This window comes from Nicotiana attenuata, unplaced genomic scaffold, assembly GCF_001879085.1.
Source record: "Nicotiana attenuata strain UT unplaced genomic scaffold, NIATTr2, whole genome shotgun sequence".
In the NCBI taxonomy this organism is placed as follows: Eukaryota; Viridiplantae; Streptophyta; class Magnoliopsida; order Solanales; family Solanaceae; genus Nicotiana; species Nicotiana attenuata.
This window is the reverse complement of record NW_017671085.1, coordinates 313,010-336,889: the sequence shown is the minus strand read 5'-3', so window position 1 is coordinate 336,889 and position 23,880 is coordinate 313,010. Positions and strand designations below refer to the sequence as shown.

The window sequence follows — 23,880 nt, the reverse complement described above, 5'->3', positions numbered from 1 at the left end:
AATAACGAACCCCCCCCCCCCCCCCCCCCTTGCAGAAAAAGCCAACCCCACAACTTCAAACTTCAAAGTCCACCATTAATGGTTATCTGTTTAGACAATTTTCCACAAAAATTGCTGTGTTGTACTAAATTTACCAGACCCTTTCAAAAAACACCTAACCCCTCTTCATTTTTTGTCTATTTATACACACACATGTGTGTGCCACAAAAAAAATTGTATATTATAAGGTGGTATCAACTATTCTTTTTATAATTTTTGGTATTCCAGTTAATTTACATGCACCTCGACTAATTTTAGGAGGCAGTAATATGTAACGTGGTCTCAATTATAGTTCCATTATTATGTGAATTTGATTGTGACATTTTTTTTCAAATGTTTGACTCTTGTTACAAGATTTTGTTTTGATTACTCAGATTTACTGTTAGACAAAAAAAGAAAAAAAGGAAAGAAGTTTGCTTTAGAGGAGACTTAGGACACGTAAATCAAGGAGAAAGCTTTTAAGGATTTTTGCTTCATTTCAACCACTCACTCATACACCCTTTATTCAGACCCTTAAATTTCTCCTCTTTGTTTGTCTTGTTCTTTCTTTTTTTGATGAATCTTAACAGGAAGACCCAATCATTGGTTGTTTTGTTGAAGAATGGGATGAATTAAGCAGGCTTTTTGGTACAAAATCTCATCTTGGTTTAGCTTTTCTTGGTTAGTTTTGCTCTCTTTCCTCTTGGATTTTGTTTTTTGTTTTGTTTTTTTGTTGTGGTAGTTTTTTCTTGGATTGAAGCTTATGTTTGTGGGGTGCTGATAATCTTTGTGGTTTGAAATCTTATGTTTGTGGGGTGCTGGAAAGTTGAAGTTTTTGTGTTTTTCTTTTGTTTGAGTTTAAGGAATTCAAGGTTAAAATGGGGAAGATAAATGTGAAGAAGCATATGTGGTAGCATTTTAGGTCTTTTTGTGCTTTTGAGGAAATTGTCAGATTTTATTTTTGAATTGCTTTTGAGGAAACAGAATGTTGGGGAGAAGGACTGAGTTTTTTTTTCCTTCTAAACTACTAATAAAGTTTGGATCTTTGAATGTTTGTTGTGGTCTTGGTTTCTAATTTTTTGTTGATCAGCAAACCTTGTTGGATGCTGAATTTCTTCATCTTTTTTTTCCCTTTCTTTTTGTGCTTTCTTGTTTCTGGGAGTTGTTATGAGCTCATAAAGTTTGGACCTTTGTGTCATAGAATTGGTTTGAAGTCTAGGTTTTTTTCTTTTTATTCTCATTTCTGTCCATCGAGGTCTATTGGAAACAACCTCTATAGCTTCAAGTAGGGGTAAGGTGTGCTTACACACTACGCTCCACATACCCCACTTGTGGGATTATACTGGGTTTTTTGTTGTTGTTGTTGTTCGCATTTCTGTCCAATCAAAAGTAATGACTTCTGAGTAAGGGGAGTGAGGCATAATAATTCTTGTTGTTGTAGACAATTCATTCGCTTCTTGTGGAAGCAAATTCTTTCAGAAGATTTTTCCTTTTTCAGTTTGATGTTGGAAATAAGTAGATCCCTTATTTGCTATGCTGTCTATCTTTCTTTGTTTTGAGGTGATACTTTGCTGAGACTTTTAGGATAACCTGCTTAGTTCTCCCTTGTCTGTTTATCTTCTTCTCGTACCAGCCTTGAACTCTTGACCTAGTGGCGTGGAGAGGACTCCCTCAACCACTACGAACAAGAAGTTCTCATTTGTCTCTTTAGTGTAAAGAAAAATCACTAAAGCCTTGTACTTAGCATTGAAACAACTTTTGAGCATATCACTCTCACTTTCCTAAAGAAGAGAGAAGTGGAGGGAAATTTCTAAAGAGTAACGATGAAGGTACTTCTAAGTAATGAAGTACACATGATTCTTTCCCAAAGAAACTTTGAGGAACAGTTAATATAATAGCTCTTAGTAAGAAACTTTAGGTACAAGTTAGATACATTTACAATGCCAAATCCTTATAAGGTATTATTACTTATAAAAACTTTGAAATAAGTTTAGATTTTTAGAAACTTATAAAAAATCTTTTTAAGTTGTGATCTTTTTCATTTCATACGGCATAATATACTTGAAAATCTTAGTTGAGGATTTTTTCTTTGACTCTTTGGATAAGCAATATGGACAAATTTTTGAGAGTAGTTTTCTTGGACTTATCCAAAAATGTAGAGTTTTTCTTGGATAGGTTGTTCAACATACTGTGAAACTCAGCTGCAGATGAGGAATCATTCTGGATAAAATGTCACTTTGTTCCGCAGTAGAGTGGTAGCCTTTTTTCAGTACCTATTTACATCCATCTTTCAAATTTGACCTCAATGGACTCTGTCTAAATGATGCCTATAAAGGAATTTCAAAACTTGAACTAGTTATGTAGCAGCTTGGTTTCCAATACAAACGCTCGTTCCCAGCCTTTAGTTTTGAACTGCACTTTTTGAATGATTTGCCCTGAGAGTAACATAGCTTCGCATTATTTGAACTACAAGGACCTTGTTAGTACTACTCCTGTTATTTATATCTGAATTTCAATCATGCAATTGCCAAATTACCAATTGCAATTGCTTTCGGGCATTAGATGTGTTTGTTCATTTTTTTATCAGTTAAATAAGTGCTTGTTCAAAACAATTACAAATGATATAAGTTTTATCTTAGCATTTTCTTTTTTGTCATAAGACCTAGTTATTGAAGGACAATGTATTAAATAGATTCTCTGTTCTACACACGGTACGCAACTAGCTAATCTTGAATGTTGACTATCAAAAACTTCGTAGACTAGTTATCTCATTATTTATGATAGGCATACTAACTAGTTTCACTAAATTTCTCTTATGCTGTACATAATCTTTCCTTTCCCTTTTCCCCTTCTCTTGTTAATTTTGCCTGCGAAATGCATATTTTTAAAAATTGCACACTGGTCCGCCATCGAAGACTTGGCTGATAAATTTCCATGTAAATGTTTGGTGTAGATTACCTGCATTAAATAGCCTTAACTAGGCTCCTCTAACTAGTAAAGGTTTTCATTTTATCTAGATCTTTTTCCTATTTTGTTTGATAGATTGATTTCTTTACCTTTTTTTCCAATGTATGTTCACACTTTCTTTTGTGACAGGACCAGGACCGTCAAGAGAGCTAGAAAATCAGATTTGAGGAGGATTTATATTGTTATCAACGCTTGGCAGTTAATATAGATAGCATGGCTCCCGGAGGCAGCAATTACCAGGATATTGGCGATTCCCGAAGTGGATATGCTGATTATGGTATTGCACCAGAAAGTTCTGAATTCAAAAGCTCCCCTTTTAGAAAATCTTCAGCTATTACTGGTGGGAAGCATGGAGCGGGATCTAATAGCGCTGTTCATGAGCTACTTGAATGCCCTGTTTGTATGAATCCAATGTACCCGCCCATTCACCAGGTAGGTTCTAATGTAACTTACATTGGAATAACAGATTTGTAATGAGTATGGTTTGAGATCTCTTGACATAGTGGTACGAGGTGGAGGAGATTTTTGGTACTTGCAGTTGAACTTGACAGGGATGCAGATGTATATATGTGATGAATTTTGTAATAGAAATTCTTGAAGATGACTTGAAGGGTTTGAAAAAGAATGGTGCAATTTCTTCATAAGTAGTCAATTTATTTTACTAATGAGTCTTTAACTTAAAGTGTCACATCTTGATGAAGTTGCAGCATTATATAATCAATTCGAGCTATTATAGGGAGAAAATGTCTATTTGTCTGTTCAGCAGAGATGAAATAGCGCTCTCCGTTTTCTTCGTAAAAAGGTCCGCAATTTCCTAGAGTACCTCAACTTACTAGAAATAAGTTTTGCCCATCCCAAATTTTGGTTTACCCAATGTTGGGCCCCATGTTATGTTATTCATGCTCCAGATATCTAGTCCTAGGCGGGGGTGGGTTTGGGGGGGGGGGGGACTTAAGTGTACCATATACGTTATGAAATGAACCATATTTTTTAAGAAATGTCTGACTCTTAGAGTATGATAAACACAAGGCGTGAATAATGATCTTTCCTTCATAGCAAGCGTTGGCCGATTTAAATATATTCCCTCCATATACAGGTCCTTAGGACCTGTGTGGTATGTTAGAATAGATTATATGAAGAGTTTGACAAAATGGTGTTCTGAATTAATGGTTTGATATAAAAGAAATTAGTAAGTTAGCAAGATGTTAATAAGTTTCCAACGATGTAAAGTGGTGGTCGTTTATATTTGTTTGAATTGCTGGAGGGGGAAAAAGTTTTCATTTGAGGAAAGAGGTCAAGTTTAGTAGCTTTCAAGTCATGGGCATGGCTTAAAAAGGCTTCTCATCTTTCTTCCTTGGAGTTTGAGTGTTTATTCGTTCCTTCAAATAAGGTGTACGAGAAGAAATGATAGTAAAGTTTATGATTCTCATTGCTTGTTAACAATAAAAGAGCTCCTGGTTCCCTAAAGGATAAACATCTCATGTTATGGACAGTAAACTCTACAAGCTGTAATAGAGAATATAACAATGAAAATTTGATGATTGTTGTTGCTAGTTAACAATAAGAGGGCACCTAGTTTCCAACAAGATAAATGTATTTATGGACTATAAACTCTACATACCTGATGCACCTCTTAGTTATATGGCCTATTTAAAAGAATTACCACAATAAAGTCGGTAAAGCATATAATTCAACATTATTAGAAGAATTTGAACTTTTTGGTGCTTTTTGGGATAGAAGAGTACGTAGTTTTCCTGTGTAGCTTTTATGTAATAAATACTTCCCTTTGTAAGGTAGTCACTGATAGTTTGGATGAACCAAATTGGAAGGTTAGACACTCAACTTTTGGCGTACAGAGTGTTTTTTGTGGCTCAATGGAAAGAAAAAGTAGTTGAACGACAATGCCTTTAAAAACAAAGGGATAACTAATGCCTTCCAAAAAAAAAAAGGAAGTTGGCCGACTGATTTTATGTTTCTTTTTTCGTTTTCCTTCTTTTTTGTTAAGCTTGTGATCTTATTCTTCAAGAGATTAGAAGGATTTCTTGGGATTTTACTAAGCTTGTCGACCTTTTTCTTGTAAGTGTCCAAACGGTCACACGTTATGCCACAAATGCAAGAAAAAAGTACATGTATGCCCAATTTGCCGCCATGAGCTTGGAAACATAAGATGTCTAGCGCTGGAGAAAATTGCTGAATCGCTGGAACTGCCATGCCGATACCAAATTTTTGGCTGTCAAGATATATTCACCTACCAGACTAGGCTTCTACATGAGCAGAGCTGCAGATTTCGACCATACAATTGCCCATATGCAGGATCTGAATGCGCTGTTACTGGTGATATTCAGTACCTCGTTACACACCTAAAAGATGATCACAAGGTTGACATGCATGATGGGTGTACCTTCAACCATCGTTATGTCAAATCTAATCCTCAAGAAGTTGAGAATGCTACATGGATGTTGACAGTGAGCTCTCTCTCTCTCTCTCTCTCTCTCTCTCTCTCTCTCTCTCTCTCTCTACCTTCGTTTAGGGAGCTAAGGGAAGGTGTAGGGGTTGCGCAGCAAGTGTATAATTATTTATCATTCATTGCATATATTGCGGGTGTTCTATACTATAATGTTTATATGTTTTTTCATTTATCAGATACAGTTGCGAATCGTCATGCATGCAAACAATTTACTTTATAAAAAATACAATATAATATAGATTGAAGGTCTAAACAGAGATCAAACATAGTGAAGAAATTTTACTTCCAGATCTGAAAATAGCAGGTTAAAATTGCCTTTAATGATACCTATCTGAAAAAAGAATGTCTATCATGAGAGTTGAGAGGGTTGGTTTGGTAGCTCTTTCCATTGAATGTGTGAGCGGTGTCATCCCTCAAGTAGACAACCAATTTATATTTGGCGGCTTCAGTCTTTCCATATGTCCTCAGTCTTGTGGAATGATAGGTCATTGAACATTTTAGGTAAAATGCAAGTGGGAGTTGTTTGAGGGTCTCAATCTCCAAATCAACATATAATCCATAGTTTGTATGTGTCATTATGTGTTTAAGCGGGAAGCTCTAAATATAGCAGTATAATTATGCAGCTTTCCTGCATAAGGGAAAACTTCCAGTCTGTTTTTGCTCCTTTTGTTGACAACCTAAAGTTAAAGAACCTTTCTTGGAAGATGGCGAAATCCCAATAACATTCACATACCCTTTTAAATCATCATCAACAACAACTATGCCTCTGTGTCAAACAAAGTTGGGGTCGGCGTTATGAATCCTCACTTCATTCTTTGAACTCAACTAATAAAATCATCATCACCAAAATAAAAAGAAAGCGAAAGGAGGAATAGTAGCTCAACTTTCACCTTGTTGGTGAGGATTCAATTCCCCACCTTGTAATCCCCTCCTCGATTTACCTTTCAACAAAATTAAAAAAAATATATATAAAAAAATAAAAGTGAAAGTGAACAATAAGGTGTGTGTATATATAAATAATAGTAATAACAATAATAACATTAGACCTTTTAAGTTATCAGTGAAAGAATTTTTTAGAAATCATTGTGAACCTTCCAGGAAGATCTGGACTAATGAAAGAAACAACGAATTCAAGTTGTTCTACAAACAACTAATTCATATTGCTCTCTAGCAATAAGTCAGTTGAAGAGTGAAATTCTGGAGCTGTTGTCTATGAAATAGAGAAACTGATGGCTGTTTCTGTTACTTTACTTTCTTAAAAGTTGTAAGATCTTGGCCTCCTATTAGATACATGAGGAAAATCTGCTATTATTAACCTTTTCCAAAGAAAGAAGGAAACATATTTTGTTACGTCTTAAACTTTAGGTTCATCATTGACAAGAAAGGTAGCTCTAGTGAAAATCCCTCTCCACCTCCGCCTTACAGTTGTGGGTTCGAGTCACCATGCTACCATATAAAATAAAATAAAACTTTCAGGTTCATCATTCACCGTCATGTTTGCATTGTAGTTACTGCTAGGAGGCTCATATTTGCTCCTGTTGTTATGTTCGGCTTTATCTTTTGTGGTTGAAAGTGAAAGCAGACAAAAAGCATGAAGTTGTTTTGTTCTTTGCTTCCGACTAGCATTTGACGCTGAAGAAGGAGTTCCTTTTCTGTTGATTTTTTCCTTCCGTGCTGCTTGAAAAGGTCATGTTGGTAATAGTTCTTTTGCTATTCTCTGGAGTAGGTTTTCAACTGTTTCGGTCACCAGTTTTGCTTGCACTTTGAGGCTTTCAACCTTGGATTGGCACCGGTGTACATGGCATTCCTTCGTTTTATGGGCGACGATGATGATGCAAAAAGATTTAGTTATAGTCTTGAAGTAGGTGGATTTAGCAGAAAGTTAACATGGCAAGGAGTACCGAGGAGCATCCGTGATAGTCATAAAACTGTTCGAGACAGTTTAGATGGGCTGATTATTCAAAGGAGCATGGCACTCTTCTTCTCTGGCGGTGACAGGAAGGAGCTGAAGCTAAAGATAGCTGGCCGCATTTGGAGAGAACCATTGTAAACTAGATAGGGGCATTTGCGCAAATGACCATTGTCGAGGTCACTATTTAAATTGTGCCCCTGTTAGTTCAGTGGGCTAAATTTGTTGGCAAAAAGGCGAAATTTAGTTCATTGGGCTAACAGAGACTGAATTTAAAGAGTGGCCTCTTAGAAGGGCGTTTGGTGCAAAATAATCCAACTAGATATACTCCTTTTGCTGCAGGAACCCCTGAAAGTATAGTTAGATATTCCTGATTGGTTGGTGGCTTATTTTTTGCATTTCTTGTAAATGGTTACTAGAAAATCTGCAGATGGTTCTATACAGTTCCTGGTTTTTGGATCGATCGATTTGTATCGAGTGTAGTTTAGCTCAACTATGGACCCATGTTATGGTTATTGCTGGCCTTGTATCTAAAGTTGTGAGGCATTTAGGCTTTTTTGACCAGCCATATGATAATCTATGTAGTAGTTAGTCTCTTATCTATTGCCTCTTGACTTATTTATCTGTCTTTAATCTTATAGTCCTTTAAATTTTGAACCAACTCAGTGAACAGTGTGAAGACAAATGGTCATATGGGAAAGCCTATAATGACCTTAAGTAGTCTTGGTGGGCAAAATCATATGGTACATATGCTTATCCATCAGTACAACAACAACTATGCCCAAGTTCCAAACAAGTTGGGGTCAGTTCCAAACAAGTTGGGATCGACTGTATGAATCCTCACTTTCTTTAAGCTCAATTCATATCATCTATCTATATTATGAGGATTTATCTCACGCTGGCTGTCAGCTTATTGCAATCCTTCTCTTTTATCCGGGCTTGAGACCAACATTGTGAGTAAGCTCACGAGCTCACACGGGTGGAGTTGCTTATCCTTCGGTCAATGTAATAATTTTGTTCCTACTAAGTTTTCTTATGAAAGAAAGTGGACGTTTCTTTTTACTAAGTGAATGTTGCCGAATCTCTCGCTGATTTTTTCCTTTACCATGACAGCCACACTCTCATTTAGTCGATCTTGATAATCCGAATACGAAAAGTGTCTTAATCTAGACACTCTAAATAGTGACCATGATTTTCTTGTTGGTAGATATGTATGAATAAAGAAGAGTGATGAAAATGAATTGCCCCATAAATCATTCTAGCCATTTTCCCTTCTCAACCATGCTTGTTGCAACTTCTAACTAATAACAAAAGGAAAAAAAAAAAAAGAATGAAGAAATACCATTCTACTATCAACAATAGGGAATAATTTTCTCTCAAGCTCCCTTCATTATCTCTTTCTTCTTCTGTTTTTCCTAATCACTATTAAGGATATAATAATATCACTATTTAGGCACTTTGATATTTAAGCAAATGGATATTAATCTAAGCTCCCGTTTAGCCATAAATTTTTGGATTTTGTTTTTTCAAATTTTGTTTTCAAATATCTGTTTGTTTATAGATTTTAACCATTTTTTGGCACATTTTGAAAACAAAATCTTCAAATCCCAAAAATAACTCTAGAGTAGTTTTGAAAGTTTTTACTCACAAAACTTCAACTTCTTTTCAAGTAAAATGCATGTCCAAATTTAGCTAGTGTTTGGCCGTATATCCCAAATTTATTTTGAAAAATCTGATTTGGGTGAAGTTTGGTTTGAAGATGAAAATGTGTTTGGACATACGTTTTCAAAACATATTTTCCAACTTTATTTTGGAAAAACATGTATATAATTCCCAAATTTTGGAATTTTATAGCTGATTTTGGGATTTGAGATTTGGGATTTGGACATGAGTTTTGAAAATAAATCCCAAATTTATTTTGGCAAAACTCATGGCCAAACGGGGCCTCAATTTTAACTTTCAAAAACTATTTGAAAAACTCATTTTTTTTTTTCAAGTTTCAACAAAGTTAACGCTAGCTAAATCAACTTCTAACTTTTGAAAAATCTGATTTGGGGTGTAAATTTCTAGTTTTTATCCTTTTTTTTAAGTCATCTAAAACATATAATTCCACCAAAACCAAAAATTGAGAGACCAATAGTCTCAAAATGTAAGGAAAATAAAAAAAAAATTCAACCCTAGCCAGTGCAGACAGCAAGAAGATACAAATTCCTTAAACCTCAAAAGGTAGAGAAATAGCTCTGAAACTCTCACGACAACCTTAGATTAACAGAAGAACAACATAGTACAATGCTAATCCGATCACTTTCTCCATCAAAGCTGAAGAAACTCCTTTTACCACTTTCTCTCTCACCATATACACACACAACTCCTATACCCAACTCAATTCTTGAAAAAACTCTTTATACCCAAAACCCTGCTAAAACCCTAATCCCTCATTTCTTGTTCAGAAACTTCTCTACACCCTCAAAAATCCAATCTTTATCCTCAAAAATCCAATCTTTACCCCTTTCTAGAGATGGGAATTTTGAGGAAGTTAATTCTAATGTCATTTGCCGTGGTTGTGGTGTCACTATGCAAGATTCTGACCCAAAACAACCAGGGTATTTCATTAAACCTTCAATTAAAAGCTCAAATTATAGAGAACGCATTAACAAGAATCCAATTGCTGATGAGCCAGAAATATCAGTTTCCCTCAAAAGGGGTTTGCTTAATGAGGTTGTAGAATGTGAAAATGAAGGAAATTTTGAAAACCCAGTTGAGAAAATTGAAAAGCCAGTAGTTTGTGCTAGGTGTCATAGTTTAAGGCATTATGGGAAAGTTAAGGACCCTAGTGTAGAGAATTTGTTGCCTGATTTTGATTTTGATCACACTGTTGGGAGGAGGTTAATGTTGAGTACGGGGGCAAGGGCTGTTGTTTTAATGGTGGTTGATGCATCAGATTTTGATGGATCATTTCCTAGGAAAGTAGCTCACTTAGTTTCTAGGACAATTGAAGAGAATTCGCGTGCGTGGAAGGAGGGAAAATCGGGGAATGTACCTAGAATGGTATTAGTAGTTACAAAGATTGATCTTTTACCTAGCTCATTGTCACCTACTAGGCTTGAACATTGGGTTAGAACAAGGGCAAGAGAGGGCGGGGCTGTTAAGTTAACGAGTGTGCATATGGTTAGTGCAGTGAGGGATTGGGGAGTGAAGAATTTGGTCGATGACGTAGTGGGATTGGCTGGGCCAAGAGGGCATATTTGGGCAGTAGGGGCACAGAATGCTGGGAAAAGTACATTGATTAATGCAATAGGAAAATGTTTTGGTGGGAAGGTAACTCATTTAACAGAAGCTCCGGTGCCAGGGACTACATTGGGGATTCTGAGAGTGGAAGGGGTACTTCCAGGGAATGCCAAGTTGTTCGATACCCCGGGGCTTTTACATCCTCATCAGATTTCGACGAGGTTGACGAGGGATGAGCAGAAGCTAGTTCATATAAGTAAAGAGTTGAGGCCAAGGACATATAGGATCAAGGTTCATACTTTTCCTTCTGGCTCCTTAAAAATGTGTTATTTTACTCAAAAGCTTTCTTCTGCACTTCATCTTCAATTTTGAGTGTCAGATTGCAAATAATAACTGTAATTTATTGAGTTTGTTTGGATCCTTCTTTCGGAGAAATTATCTTCAATCACTTAAGCTCTTTTAGTTTTCCTTTGGTAGTTTCTTACAAGGTGAATGCAAATAATGAAGATTTACTGAATCCATCTCGTTATGCTCGTCTTAGTCTTATCCAATCTTTGCACGAATTGTTAATAGATAACGTGAAGTTTAAAATGGAATCAGCTTTTGCTAAAATTCATCATTTCTCTCTCATTTTTTGAGCAGGTATACTGGCTTAAGTTCTTCCCTGCATCATGCATTTCAGTGCTTGTAATATGTTACAATCAACTATATATGATTGCCTTATGATCGTTTCTTCTAAACTTACTTACCTAACAAAATGTTTGTTACTTTTTACCGTATTGTAAAAAGATTTTTGTTCAAGCGAAATGCTTTGTGTGAAGCTTCAGAGCATTAAAAAAAGAATCTAATGGCAAGGTATGCTCAGAAAAGATATTAACTGAGATTAGATAATTAACCTGTAAAATGCTCGTGGATATGTAATGGTTGCTTGTGACATCTCTGATACAGGATCTAAAAATGAAAATACGACGTAAATTTTGTCATTTCATTGCACCTACCTCCATTAGATGTGTCTGCTTAAGCCTATACCCAGAACTTCACTTGAATAACCTGCTTTCTCTAGTTTAGTTGCGCCATCCACTTTGAAATCTCATGATTTCATTACTTGCTGTGGACAGGTAGGACATTCAGTTCATATAGGTGGGCTCATGAGGTTGGACGTGGAAGAATTATCTGTTGATTCTGTGTATGTTACAGTTTGGGCATCTCCGTTGATTCCGCTTCATATGGGGAGGACAGAGAACGTCAGCACAATGCTGGAAGAACATTTTGGGCGTCAGCTGCAGGTATCATTTGCTTTAGGATTCGAATATTCTCCTTTCTCTCTTTCTAATTTTAAATCTTTATTTTTAACATAGTCCTTTTGTCCGAAGCTTATGATATTGCATGTTTTTTTGTTTTTTTTCTTTTTCTTATTATTTGCATGCAGTTCGATACTAGTGTTATAAATCTAGTTTAACTGCAGAAAAGAAAAACAAAATACTGATGGTGGTAGTTTGTTGTCTCTGATTTTGAGAGTATGTGGGAGCACCTAGAGGTTGAAGCTGACTTGGACTCTGTCCATGACGTTGAGTGATGGAGTGAAAGAGTTTGAAAGTTTTGCTGAAAATCTGGGACACCCAATAGCAGTATTGCGGGGGAGTGCTGTAGGGAATCAGGCTCTTGAGTTTGAAGTAGAAGGCATTATAGTGCAAGAGTCTGATGCTATGCTTAGAACTGTGTTGGACTCTTGAGTGATAGGATTAAATACATAATAGAATAAATAAAGAGAAGTTAACTATAGTAGTCGCCCACCCAAAAAGATAGCCGGCATGTGTATATATTATACAAAATTAGTGTATAATCTATGTATATTGGCTCGGGGCTGTAAATATTTTTGGCCGAGCGGCCAAATGTATAACTAACCCAATAAAAAATATGCTTTTTGGTAATAAAAGATGGTTTTAGGGTCATAAAAGGACCCTCTATTTTGAAACCTCATGTGCTAATTCAAAATTCCAAGCAGATATAGAAACGATAAACTTGTTTCTGTGTGACCTATAGGTCATGTGTTCGAGCCATGGAAGCCGTCACTAATGCTTGCATTAGGGTTGACTGTCAACATCACACCCCTTGTGGTGCATCCCTTTTCCGTACCCTGCGTGAACGCGGGGTGCTTTGTGCATCGGGCTTCCCTGCCCTTCCCTTGGATATAGAAAACTCATGTACTAATTTCATGCTTTGACTATTTGGCGGATTGATATGGTATCATTAAATGCTGTATTTTTTTTCCTTCATTGTGTCAGCCTCCGATTGGAGAGGGACGAGTTGAGGAGCTAGGGAAATGGTTGAAGAGGGAATTTCATGTGAGCGGGAACTCGTGGGATTCAAGTTCTGTTGATATTGCTGCTTCAGGTCTTGGTTGGTTTTCCATTGGACTTAAGGGAGAGGCTAAATTAGGTGTCTGGACATATGATGGCGTTGATGTCATAGTTCGTAATGCATTACTTCCAAACAGATCATATAATTTTGAAGTTGCTGGCTTTACTGTTTCAGAAATTGTATCCAAAGCTGACCGTTCTTCAAATAAGCAGCGCCATAATGAGAAAAAGAGGAAGCTGAACGACTCTACTGCAGAAAAAATTGCAGAACCATCAACTGTCGACGTGGCTTCAACTAGTTGCTAATACTGGAAGCATTTACTATCTGGTGGAATCTTGTCCCATCGCTTGAAGGCAGATCGAACGTGGGAAGAATCGCCCGTGTTATCTCTCAAAGAAGAAATGGAACATAAAAACCAAAGAAATGCATTAAGCAAAGGCATTCAGGGTTGACAATTGCATTGGGAACCCGTTTTCTTACGATGGTTGCAGCCTACAAACCGGGTGTTCTTTGATGCGAAAATGTCTCGTTACGTAAATGAAGTTCAATGCTAACTGATATATGCATGTAACACAAACCATATATATGATTTCTGCTCTACCATATGATCAATTTTGTACTGCTATAGATGTCATGTTTAGCTCTCCAGGTTAGAAGTTGTTTGCATGGAGGCTCTTTCTGGCTGATAATGAGTTGTATAAATAGGCATTATTGCAATCATTTTGTTCAAAGATTGTGTAACTACAAAACAAGAACATTTCAATTGTTATTTAGACCTATTAACATATAGAAGTTTCATACAGTCGATCTTAATTAATTTGGAATTGGGACATAGTTAATCGTTATATGCTCAATGGATGAAGTAAAATTTTTCTTTCTGAAACTTGATCAATTTAAGTTTGTGAGAGTTGAATATGCAACACTTTTAATATGAAACTTGACTCTTTCATTCGGTACGAGGGATAAGATGTGGGATTAAATTCATACCGTGTTTGGTTGGCGGTATAAATTCATTCCATGATAAATTTATACCGCCAGCCAAATACGGTATGAATTTAATCCTAGACTTAATCCAGGATATCCCATCTTATCCCACGTTATTCCATCAAACTTGAGATTATTGTATCTCACCTCCCATATGGTATAAATTATTCCTGTGATTATAATCCTAGGATAATTTAGTCCGCACACAAACGACCCTATGGTATCAAAGGGAGTGAAGTTCATAAATGACCTCGAAAGGAGTTGATCTTGAACTTTTGATCTTTTGGGCGAGTCATTTGTCCAATGACAAAAACTTCAAGTTTAACAAGCTTAGCCAAACTTAAAGTTTTGCCTATTGGTAGATGAATTGGCTCAAAGGTCAAAAGTTAAAGACTACCCCTTATTGCATATCGTTTTCGCCATTTTCTAGCCATTGAGGTAGAGGATTTTTGAAGAATTAACCCAAATAGCCGTTCACCTAATCGCTTAAACTAAAAATAGCCGGCGAATATATAATATATGTGTAATTCATGTATTATATGTGCATAACCATGTATAATCAATATATAATATAGGACTTTTTTCATTTTTAGCCCGCGCCAGAAACTATGTACATTGGGTAGCCGACAAAGTGTATAAAATTTATATAATTTTTGTATATAACATACAGAATGTATATATATACAAATAATATATATTTTTCAACTATTATTTTGAGAACGGCTATAAAATATAATTTTTTCTATCATTTATGTATACCGGCTAGAAAAAGTAAATAGTGAATCTAGCCGGCTATTTGTGTAAAAATTCCAGTATTATTCTCTCTTCATGGTATGGGATTTGATCTTTATTGGGCTTCAAAATTGGGTCCATAACTTTTTCTCACCCATAAGTCCTTATAACCACCACCATTTTCTAAACCCTAACCCTAGTAGAGAAGGCTTGCAATCGCTCCCGAACCCCCGTAAACTCCTTCGCCGTCTTCTCGAAGGTATGAGAATATTTTCATCAATCTTCTCCAATTTTGAATGCAATTAAGCATATTCATATAGCTTTTGCCATTTTCTGAGCTTTTTCATCAATTTATTACGTCATTTCTGATTACGATTAAACATTTACTTGTAATTTTCACCGTGTATTAGCATGTTCATTTCATTTTTCCATTTTCAAAGCTACTAAGCATATTCATATATTTTCTCCATTTTCTGAGCATTTCAATCAATTTTTTTTCTTCATTTCTGAGTGCGATTGAACATTTCTATATATTTTCACCATTTTTAGAATTTTCCTTTATTTCTCCCGCGATTGAGCATTTTCATATAATTTTCATCACTTTCTGACTCATATTCTTTGAAATCACAGTAACGTTAATAAAATGTCGGTTGGAGAAATAGCTTGCACTTACGCTTGTTTGATCCTCAACGATGAGGACATTCCAATCACTGTAAGACTCTCTTGCTAAATTTTTTAATCCTACGGTTTTTTGATGCTGTATATATTGTACCATGATTGTGTGTTTAAGTGTGTTTTGGTATGACGAAGTCATTTTTCATGGAAAATGTTTTGTTGTTTGGTTAGCGAGTGGAAAATATTTTTCAGGAAATATGTACCAAAGGTTAATAATAATATTAGCTAATTGGATAGCTTGTTTATGAATTTTTGACTGCTAAAGATTAATAATAATGCCTGAGTATTAGCTGAAGCAAGTAATATGAAGTTGAAAGTTAAGATGGTTGTATAGAAAATGACTTCTTCCCATAAGTGAGGGAAGTTATTTTCTTCTGTTTGATGGGAAATGTTTCTATGGAAAATACTTCTGTTTACCGAACATCGCAAAATGACTGTCATGGAAAACATTTTCTTGGAAGTCATTTTCCCTTGTAACATACACACCAATGTGTGATATTTCTCTAGTTCTATTATCTCGATGTATTTTGATTGTGCTTTGCGTGAGTAGGATTTCTAATCCCAGGGTTTTGATGTGTATTTTGTCTAAAAATATGGTATTTTGTTTGATGTGTAACATTTTCTAATATTTGTGTTTTGTTGTTGTATTGATTGTATTTTTGTTGTGTTTATGTGGTAATAGGCAGAGAAAATTTCTGCTTTAGTGAAAGCAGCTAATGTGACAGTCGAGCCTTACTGGCCTCTGCTGTTTGCTAAGCTTGCTGAGAAGAGAAACCTTGGGGATCTCATCATGAATGTTGGTGCTGGTGGCGGTGGTGCTGCAGTTGCTGTTGCTGCTCCCTCTGGTGGTGCCGGTGCTGGTGCTGCAGCTGCTGCCCCTGCTGCGGAGGAAAAGAAGGTAATGGAATGTTTTATAGTTACTTCTGCGACAATAAAAATGAAGAAAAACTGATTTGGTTGAAAATGTGATTGAGTAGATCTTGCAATCTTCTTTCAAACATATGTTTAGTTGTTATCTACACTGGTTGATGGAAACAATATGGAAAACATAAAACAATGAAAAGAATATTAGTTTTGGCAGAGAGGTCGATGAAATAATTGATTTAGAAAAGATATTGGAATACTTTTAATGATGGATATTATCTTATGTTATGTTTGGATATTGAACTTATTATGAAAAGGGTGATTTGGTATTGGTGCATGTGGAATTGGTATAATCTCCTTAATTGGGAATTCTAATATGCTTCGGTCCGATTAATGAATAATAGTTTTAGAAAAATGGTAACATTTTCTTAATCATGAATTACGACCAGAAATTATCTAAGCAAAAGAATAATTAATGGTTGGTGGGATTCTCTCAACCATGAAGTTAAACTTGTATAAGTTTTATCGTTTCTTTTCTAAAAGTAAAAGTAGATTATTTTCATGGCCTTTCTCTAACCTTTTTGTTTGCTTTTGTTGAAATGTGGAACAGGAAGAGCCCAAGGAAGAAAGTGATGATGACATGGGATTCAGTCTGTTTGATTAGGAGCTCCTTTCAGTATGATATTTGGTTCTTTTTTAGAGAATTGATGAGACTTGGTAATAGCACCCTTTTTAAGGAGATTTTTGATCTGTTCGTCACAGTTAAATGTAATCTTGAGGTTACGCTTTATGAACATCTGTTATGTCAGTAATTGTTACTTATTGTTGTCTCCAATTATGTCCCTTATTGCTGTGACATTTTGAAGTTTCCATGTGCATTTGTATTACTGTATTCTTATAGTAAGTACTGGCGAGGAGGAAACCATTCCTACCCTTTTCCCAAACAGTACAGGAACTTCAATCCCCCTATTTGTGTGGTCCTGTATTGTATAGCTGGATAGTAGGATATGTGGTTGGGAATAAGTTCATTCATGACTAGTTTATCAGGAACTTATGGGAGATAGTTACTTGATATCACTTGCTGTGATTAGACTTGTGATATCTACACCAGAGGCTGAGGTTTTCTGTTACTATCTTCTGCTGCTCAACATTTTAACAGCACTATTTATTGTACGGGCTCGTTTGGTACGAGGGATAAGGGATAATTAATCCCGTGATTGAATTTGAGATGAGTTTATCACAGGTTTGGTTGGGAGGGGATACTAATCCCAGGATAATCATGGGATAACTTGTTTTCCTACCAAACGACCCCTACATGTTTTGTTTGGGTTGGTATCTCTAGTGTGCGCTCTAGCCAATGCTTGTCTCTACTTCCAATCGGGTTATGTTTCGTGATGTAGCTTTTGAGGCAGGATATAAGGAGCTGATATAGATCTAAATCTAACCACCAAAAGTTGTCAACTTTTGCTATTGGACATTATAACATCTCTGTATACATTTTCTTGATCAAAACATCTCTGTACATATCCTGAGAACAGGTTACATATGTTTTACTTGTGTCCTCTGCTTACTCCTGCTCTAGCAACTGAAGATAAGAACAGATACACGCTACAGCCATATTAGTAGTCGTGGAACTCGACACGTACATTTGATGGATTTTTTACCTGTTTAGGATTTCGTTATGGTACTGATATATTGTTTCTTTTTGTCTTATGGAGCTGAGGGTCTATCGGAAACAACCTCTTTACCCCTCGGGGTAGGGGTAGGGTCTGCGTAAACACTAACCTCCCAGACCCTACTAGTGGGATTTCGTTGGGTTGTTATTTTGGATTTCGATCTCCTATTAAAGCACTTGGTAGTTATTTTGACAAAACAGAAGAGCCAAACGTGTCAAAGTGGAAAGAAATTAGTACGATAGAAGTGGCAAGTCAAGGTAACACCATAAGCACAATGTGATAAAGAGTTATAATTGTAAAATGAACTAAACAATATGTCGTAAACCAACCAGTCCAAGTTTAAAGTCATTTGGTTTTTCATTTTCAATATAGTGGCATTATCATTGTTTGTCTAAGGCATGAAAATGTCAAAACACTCTACATATAAACAACTGCTCATGAGAAAAAGAGCCATTATAAATCATGAATTTATGTTAATTATGTTTTTCCTCAACCAAACAATATTCTCTCAGTGGCATGAACTTGGTATTTCGAACGAAGCCCTCTAGTCCCTCCCTTAGGAAAACACATAAACTAAGTTTATCAACATTAAATTAATATGTAAGCTTAAAAAATTTCTAGTTTCAATATTTAAATGATTAGATTACTGAACAACTAACAGGTCAAAAGCCAACATTTTCAAGAACAAAGAGATAGTACTAAACTAAGGGTGTGTTTGGTACGAAGGAAAATATTTTTCATGGTTGACTGGCTTCATGATGTAGAAAAGTATTTTCTTTCATTACAACAAAGAGTACTTTCTTTTCATGATATAAACACATTTTCTTTCATTCCAACAAACTAAGTAGTATTTTCTTTTCCTAATGTAGAAAAAGTATTTTATTTTATTTTAACAAAAATAGAAAAGTACTTTCTTTCGTTATGTAGAAAAAATATTTTCTTTCATTCAACAAAATGATTAATTTCCTTTTATGATGTAGAAATGATACTTTCTTTTTCAACAAAAAAGAATTTTCTTTTTAGTGATCGAGCTCAAATTTCAACGTTTGTGTGAAAAAGTAAAGTAGCACATTAGTTAAAGTTTGAAAAGAATAATTAAATTATCGAAAAAATAAGAGTCCCGGAGGGGGTGGGTGTACATGTAATATGAGGATTTTGGGAAAGGTGGGTTAGCATACAAAATTATTTTCCTAAAATAATTTCATACTCTCTAACCAAACATTAGAAGCCATTTTCCAGAAAAAGCTTTTCACTCACAAATCAAACAAGAAAAAATACGTGATAAAACCATTCTTGTTTTCCGGAATTTTTTTTCCATGGAAAAATATTTTTCTTCGTACCAAACACACCCTAAGTATAGTGGTAGGCACTTCCATGCATTTCATTTTTGACTGAATTCTGCTGATATTGCAACAAATAGGAGTATTTAAATAAAACCGTTCAAGTATTGGAAGAGAAATGTACTACTACTTGGGAAATTTTGTTGTTTCTCAATACAAAAGGGGAAAAAAATGCAAAAGAAAAAGTATCAAAAAAGAAATAATGTATTAATATAAAGAAAAGAAAAAACTGAAAAGAAACAAACCTGTACCAGCTAAATTTAGAAAGTGCGAAAACTACTAGGAAAGGTCACAATAACAATCTTGTCAAAAAGCTGAATTACTTTTAATATATAAAAATAAATTCTTTTATCCAAATATAAAAAATAACATTTTCTGGAAAAGTCCAACTATTTTTCGTCACCAGACAAATTCTCATCACATATTAAAATCAAACTAAAATGAAGACAAAAAAACAAAACCTCTACATAGAGAGCAGCTATATATATGTCAATGAGGTTGTAACAGAATAGAAACTTAAGCTTTGAATTGTGGGGTGTGGTGAAGAAATGGAGGAAGAAGAAGTAAAGAATGAAAACAAGACGCCATTGTTAGAAGGGTGGAAGCTTAGTGGAAGTGGACGGCGGAGCAGCCACCGGATTAGTCGCCGGAACTCAGTAACATCTCTGAGGGGTGATTTCTTGGCAAGATTACCTGAAAAGGTCAAGTCTTGTGTTAATGATAATGGTGATGTTGAATCTTGCTCCAATATTGACCTTTCCAAATCCTCTTGCTTAACTAAAGGTTCTCTCTTTCTCCTCCCTCAATTCCCCTTTTGCTTATAAAAGAAAGGGCAGCCCGGTGCACTAAGCGTGGCGTTCGGGAAAGGGCTGGACAGCTCGGTGCACTAAGCTCCCGCTATGTGCGAGGTGGGCCGAGCAGCTCGGTGCACTAAGCTTCCGCGGGTCCGGGAAGGGACGGACCGCAAGGATCTATCGTACGCGATCTTACACTGCATTTTTGCAAGAGGCTGTTTCCGCGGTTTGAACCCATGACCTCCTTGTTATGAGATCACATGGCAGTAACTTTACCGGTTACGCTAAGGCTCCCTTTCCCCTTTTGCTTGTCAAGAGTCAATTTTAAAGAAAAGAAAAACGAGTCATTTTTGCTAACTTTTGGAATTAAATTGAACTAGATTATATCATCTTTAATATCAAAATGGTGAAAGAACACAATGTTAGTAAAAGTTTCTTAGTTTGAGTCTTGAGAAAGAAAAGTGCCAAACTTCTGTTACAAAGAGGGACTGGTTTTCTGGTTTTCTTTTGCCTTTCTTTGATATTCTGTGTATATATCAAGCAGCTGACATGTATATCTTTGTGTCTATCTGTTGTGTTTATTGGAGAAGGTATGAGAAGATTGGGAATATATGTTGTGTTGAAATTGATGTCTAAGCTACTACTTCCTAGCACATTTCAAGTATATGGACTAGCATAAAGTATACATGTGTTCTATTTGTGAAGGAAGTAGAGAATACCTTGTGAAATTGATAGGGTCATTTTCTGTTTTGTTTCATTTATTTTGGGTTTTCAGGTTGCAAGTTTTTGCGGAATAGGCTTTTTATGTCTTAATGTTTGTGGTAATGGTTGAGCATGCATTTTCCTAGTCCATATGACATTATGTTGTGTGATAGAGAATTAGAGATAATGCGATGATGAAATTTAGTGGAAGATGCTGATCCTAGGCTAAATTTGGTGTTTAGACCATGTTCCATTAGATCTTAAGGACTCTCAAAACCTGTATTGGTGTTTGGTTACACCTTTCGTCCCATTCCCTTTCCTCCTTTAGTATCAAACTTGAGTGCGTGGTTGGAAATGGAGATTATAAGTCTTGATGATATGTAGGTATATCAAGAACAACTGCTTGATACGATTCTTTTTGTTATTCCTTGCACATTAACTTCATTAAGACTCTGAAGGGTTTGAAAGGATATCAAATTGCACCCTGCCTACAATGAAGCTAGATAGTTTCCTTTCTTTGTTGAATTGTTCATTCCCTCTTTCATTTTGCGGGGTCTTTTTTTACCATAGGAGAAAAGGACTACTATGAAAAACAATTTGAGACATTGAAGTCATTTGAAGAAGTTGATTCCATTGTGGCATCTAACTGCATTGATGCTGAGGATCTTGAAGAACAAGCTCAACATGAGAGGGCGATGAAGATCTCCAATTACGCAAATGTTGTATTGCTAGCTCTTAAGGTAACAACAATTACATTACTTATAATGGAGGACCTAAGTACAATGAAGGGGGTTCAATTAAAATCCCCTTAGTCAAAAAATTGCTCTGTACAAATAGGATAAAACAATTTTTTGTATATATTGGTTTTTGATTCCCCTTGATATACAGGAAGTTTTAAATTTAATGGTAAAACTTTCCTTATGTCAAGCAGATTCGAAAACTTTTATATATATACAAAAAGGTTTTATCCAATATGTACAGAGCAATTTTTTGACGAAGGGGATTCAATTGAACTTAGGTTCGCCAATACTTGCACTCCAGAAGAAATTAGTTTGGCAAAGATGGTGACACATTTTGCACCTTGGATATCAATGCCAGTAGTAGTGTGATGTTTTGTGCATTTTTTCTGTAATGGCAGTAATAACTATCTTGCACCATGCAGATCTATGCCACGGTGAAGAGTGGTTCCCTGGCTATTGCTGCATCTACATTGGATTCCTTACTTGATCTCATGGCTGGTGGCATACTATGGCTGACTCACCTATCAATGAAAAATATCAACATCTACAAATATCCTATAGGGAAGTTGCGAGTGCAGCCAGTAGGAATTATTATATTTGCTGCTATTATGGCTACACTTGGTATGTGATCTCCTTTGACATGCTAACCATTTCATCCTATTTGCGTTAGAATCTATTGAGTCGTTAGATTTTTTGGGGGAGCTATGTTAAGAAAAGTATCCGTGAGAATTCTATTGATACTGTGCTCAAGTTACGTCCATTTTAGGCTTTCAGGTGTTGGTTCAGGCTGTAGAACAACTAGTTGAAAATAAATCTCCCGAAAAGATGACCTCTGATGAGCTTGTCTGGTTGTATGCTATCATGATAACAGCCACAGTGGTAAAACTTGCTCTTTGGCTCTACTGTAGAAGCTCAGGAAACAACATTGTCCGTGCCTATGCAAAGGTGTGTGTAGTATCTTCACATTCTAGCTTTGTGTCCTTATCCTGATTGTCTACTTGTCTAACTTGAAGATACCTTTGTCAGGATCACTATTTTGACGTGGTAACTAATGTAGTCGGATTGGTAGCAGCTGTCCTTGGTGATAAGTTCTACTGGTGGATCGATCCCGTTGGTGCCCTTATCCTTGCAATTTATACAATCTCCAATTGGTCAGGAACTGTTTTAGAGAACGCAGGTAATTCTTGTTTCTTTCAACGTGGTGGTTTTCTGGTTATTTGGGACACATATATTAGTTAGTTAATGGCGAGAGTGAAAGAAGAAGAAAAATTGGTAACGAGGGCTGGGTTCTGCTGCCCTTCTCACCTGATGGAACATCACTTCATCATAGTGAATCACAGTTATGAAGAGCTCTTTTCTTTCTGTATATATCTTGTATAAGTTTAAAGGGCAGCCCGGCACACTAAACTCCCGCTATGCGCGGGGTCCAGGGAAGGGCCGGACCACAAGGGTCTATTGTCCGCAGCCTTACCCTGCATTTCTGCAAGAGGCTGTTTCCACGGCTTGAACCCGTGAACTCCTGATTGCATGGCAACAACTTTACCAGTTACGCCCAGGTTCCCCTTCATATCTTGTATAAGTTGTTTTTCTAAATCAAATCCATAAACTATTACTTTCATAAAAAAGGAAATATCACCAAATGATAGTAAGTGCTGCAAACTTTTCTGCTTGCAATCCTATTGTTTGATAGCCCAATTGAGATATTGGAGCTCGAATTTACTGAAGAAGTTCGTTCTTCCCATCGTGAAATTCTATTACTAAAGAATTTCACAAAATGTTGTTATGGACCTAAGAATGTCCGATGCTAACCTGAACAAGGTTTTCTCATGTAGCGTCATTGGTGGGACAGTCAGCGCCTCCCGAGTATTTGCAAAAGTTAACATATCTTGTTATAAGACACCCCCAAGTGAAGCGCGTTGATACAGTTCGGGCATACACATTTGGTGTCTTGTACTTTGTAGAGGTTAGTCTCTTTAAAATCTCTAATAGCATAATGATATTTCCTTCAGTCGATTTAAAAGTTTTCCGTTTCTCTCAACACAGGTTGATATTGAACTTCCAGAAGATTTGCCATTGAAAGAAGCACATACTATTGGAGAAACTCTACAAATAAACCTCGAGAAACTCCCTGACGTTGAACGAGCATTCGTTCATCTCGATTTTGAATGTGAACACAAACCAGAGCATTCTGTCCTCAGCAGGCTACCAAACACTGAACCTTAGCATTTGCAGGTATGTACAGAGAGATATGGATATACAGAGGAGAGTTGCAATTACATTCGATTCCGGTTCAGTTGCTGTAGACAAACAAACTGGTGGTCTAAGTGTATATTCATACGATTCAGCACAGTGGATTCTTGAAAGAGATATAGTGAACTTGATTTTAATTTCAGTGTGAAAAGTATTTGTGTCATTTTTATAAG

The 23,880-nt window shown here is 36.1% G+C and overlaps 4 protein-coding genes across 6 annotated transcripts; all 4 read left to right on the top strand.

Moving 5' to 3' along the window:
* Nucleotides 1–65: 65 nt before the first annotated feature.
* LOC109205832 (E3 ubiquitin-protein ligase SINAT2-like) lies at nt 66–7,962 on the top strand. Of its 2 annotated transcripts, none has more exons than XM_019368588.1 (4): nt 66–666; nt 3,115–3,417; nt 5,067–5,450; nt 7,179–7,962. In XM_019368588.1, exons 2-4 carry the CDS (start codon nt 3,199–3,201, stop codon nt 7,500–7,502), a joined length of 927 nt encoding a protein of 308 aa, XP_019224133.1. In that variant the 5' UTR covers nt 66–666; nt 3,115–3,198; the 3' UTR covers nt 7,503–7,962. The 2 variants fall into 2 exon arrangements, with proteins under 2 accessions (XP_019224133.1, XP_019224132.1); XM_019368587.1 differs by having other exon boundaries at nt 66–699.
* A 1,540-nt stretch (nt 7,963–9,502) lies between these two features.
* LOC109205831 (GTP-binding protein BRASSINAZOLE INSENSITIVE PALE GREEN 2, chloroplastic) lies at nt 9,503–13,742 on the top strand. Its single transcript, XM_019368586.1, has 3 exons — nt 9,503–10,880; nt 11,708–11,875; nt 12,875–13,742. Exons 1-3 carry the CDS (start codon nt 9,651–9,653, stop codon nt 13,253–13,255), a joined length of 1,779 nt encoding a protein of 592 aa, XP_019224131.1. The 5' UTR covers nt 9,503–9,650; the 3' UTR covers nt 13,256–13,742.
* Nucleotides 13,743–14,816: 1,074 nt separating this feature from the next.
* On the top strand, nt 14,817–17,070 carry LOC109205830 (60S acidic ribosomal protein P1-like). Its single transcript, XM_019368584.1, has 4 exons — nt 14,817–14,925; nt 15,297–15,378; nt 16,024–16,239; nt 16,816–17,070. The coding sequence occupies exons 2-4, from the start codon at nt 15,310–15,312 to the stop codon at nt 16,867–16,869; spliced, it is 339 nt and encodes a 112-aa protein (XP_019224129.1). The 5' UTR covers nt 14,817–14,925; nt 15,297–15,309; the 3' UTR covers nt 16,870–17,070.
* Nucleotides 17,071–19,629: 2,559 nt separating this feature from the next.
* LOC109205829 (metal tolerance protein 4-like) lies at nt 19,630–23,880 on the top strand. 2 transcript variants are annotated; one of them, XM_019368582.1, is made up of 7 exons: nt 19,630–20,004; nt 21,288–21,457; nt 21,880–22,078; nt 22,224–22,402; nt 22,484–22,634; nt 23,290–23,420; nt 23,501–23,880. In XM_019368582.1, exons 1-7 carry the CDS (start codon nt 19,770–19,772, stop codon nt 23,678–23,680), a joined length of 1,245 nt encoding a protein of 414 aa, XP_019224127.1. In that variant the 5' UTR covers nt 19,630–19,769; the 3' UTR covers nt 23,681–23,880. The 2 variants fall into 2 exon arrangements, with proteins under 2 accessions (XP_019224127.1, XP_019224128.1); XM_019368583.1 differs by having other exon boundaries at nt 19,656–20,004; nt 22,329–22,402.

What these genes read in the sequence shown, in the direction of transcription:
- LOC109205829 (XM_019368582.1), top strand. Translation starts at nt 19,770, where the DNA reads ATGGAGGAAGAAGAAGTAAAGAATGAAAACAAGACGCCATTGTTAGAA. An exon ending in TGCTATTATGGCTACACTTG is followed by an intron (nt 22,079 to 22,223) that starts GTATGTGATCTC and finishes CGTCCATTTTAG; the next exon opens with GCTTTCAGGTGTTGGTTCAG. An exon ending in AACTGTTTTAGAGAACGCAG is followed by an intron (nt 22,635 to 23,289) that starts GTAATTCTTGTT and finishes TTTCTCATGTAG; the next exon opens with CGTCATTGGTGGGACAGTCA.
- LOC109205830 (XM_019368584.1), top strand. Translation starts at nt 15,310, where the DNA reads ATGTCGGTTGGAGAAATAGCTTGCACTTACGCTTGTTTGATCCTCAAC. An exon ending in ATGAGGACATTCCAATCACT is followed by an intron (nt 15,379 to 16,023) that starts GTAAGACTCTCT and finishes ATGTGGTAATAG; the next exon opens with GCAGAGAAAATTTCTGCTTT. An exon ending in CTGCTGCGGAGGAAAAGAAG is followed by an intron (nt 16,240 to 16,815) that starts GTAATGGAATGT and finishes AATGTGGAACAG; the next exon opens with GAAGAGCCCAAGGAAGAAAG.
- LOC109205831 (XM_019368586.1), top strand. Translation starts at nt 9,651, where the DNA reads ATGCTAATCCGATCACTTTCTCCATCAAAGCTGAAGAAACTCCTTTTA. An exon ending in CAAGGACATATAGGATCAAG is followed by an intron (nt 10,881 to 11,707) that starts GTTCATACTTTT and finishes TGCTGTGGACAG; the next exon opens with GTAGGACATTCAGTTCATAT. An exon ending in ATTTTGGGCGTCAGCTGCAG is followed by an intron (nt 11,876 to 12,874) that starts GTATCATTTGCT and finishes TCATTGTGTCAG; the next exon opens with CCTCCGATTGGAGAGGGACG.
- LOC109205832 (XM_019368588.1), top strand. Translation starts at nt 3,199, where the DNA reads ATGGCTCCCGGAGGCAGCAATTACCAGGATATTGGCGATTCCCGAAGT. An exon ending in TGTACCCGCCCATTCACCAG is followed by an intron (nt 3,418 to 5,066) that starts GTAGGTTCTAAT and finishes TTTTCTTGTAAG; the next exon opens with TGTCCAAACGGTCACACGTT. An exon ending in ATGCTACATGGATGTTGACA is followed by an intron (nt 5,451 to 7,178) that starts GTGAGCTCTCTC and finishes TCTCTGGAGTAG; the next exon opens with GTTTTCAACTGTTTCGGTCA.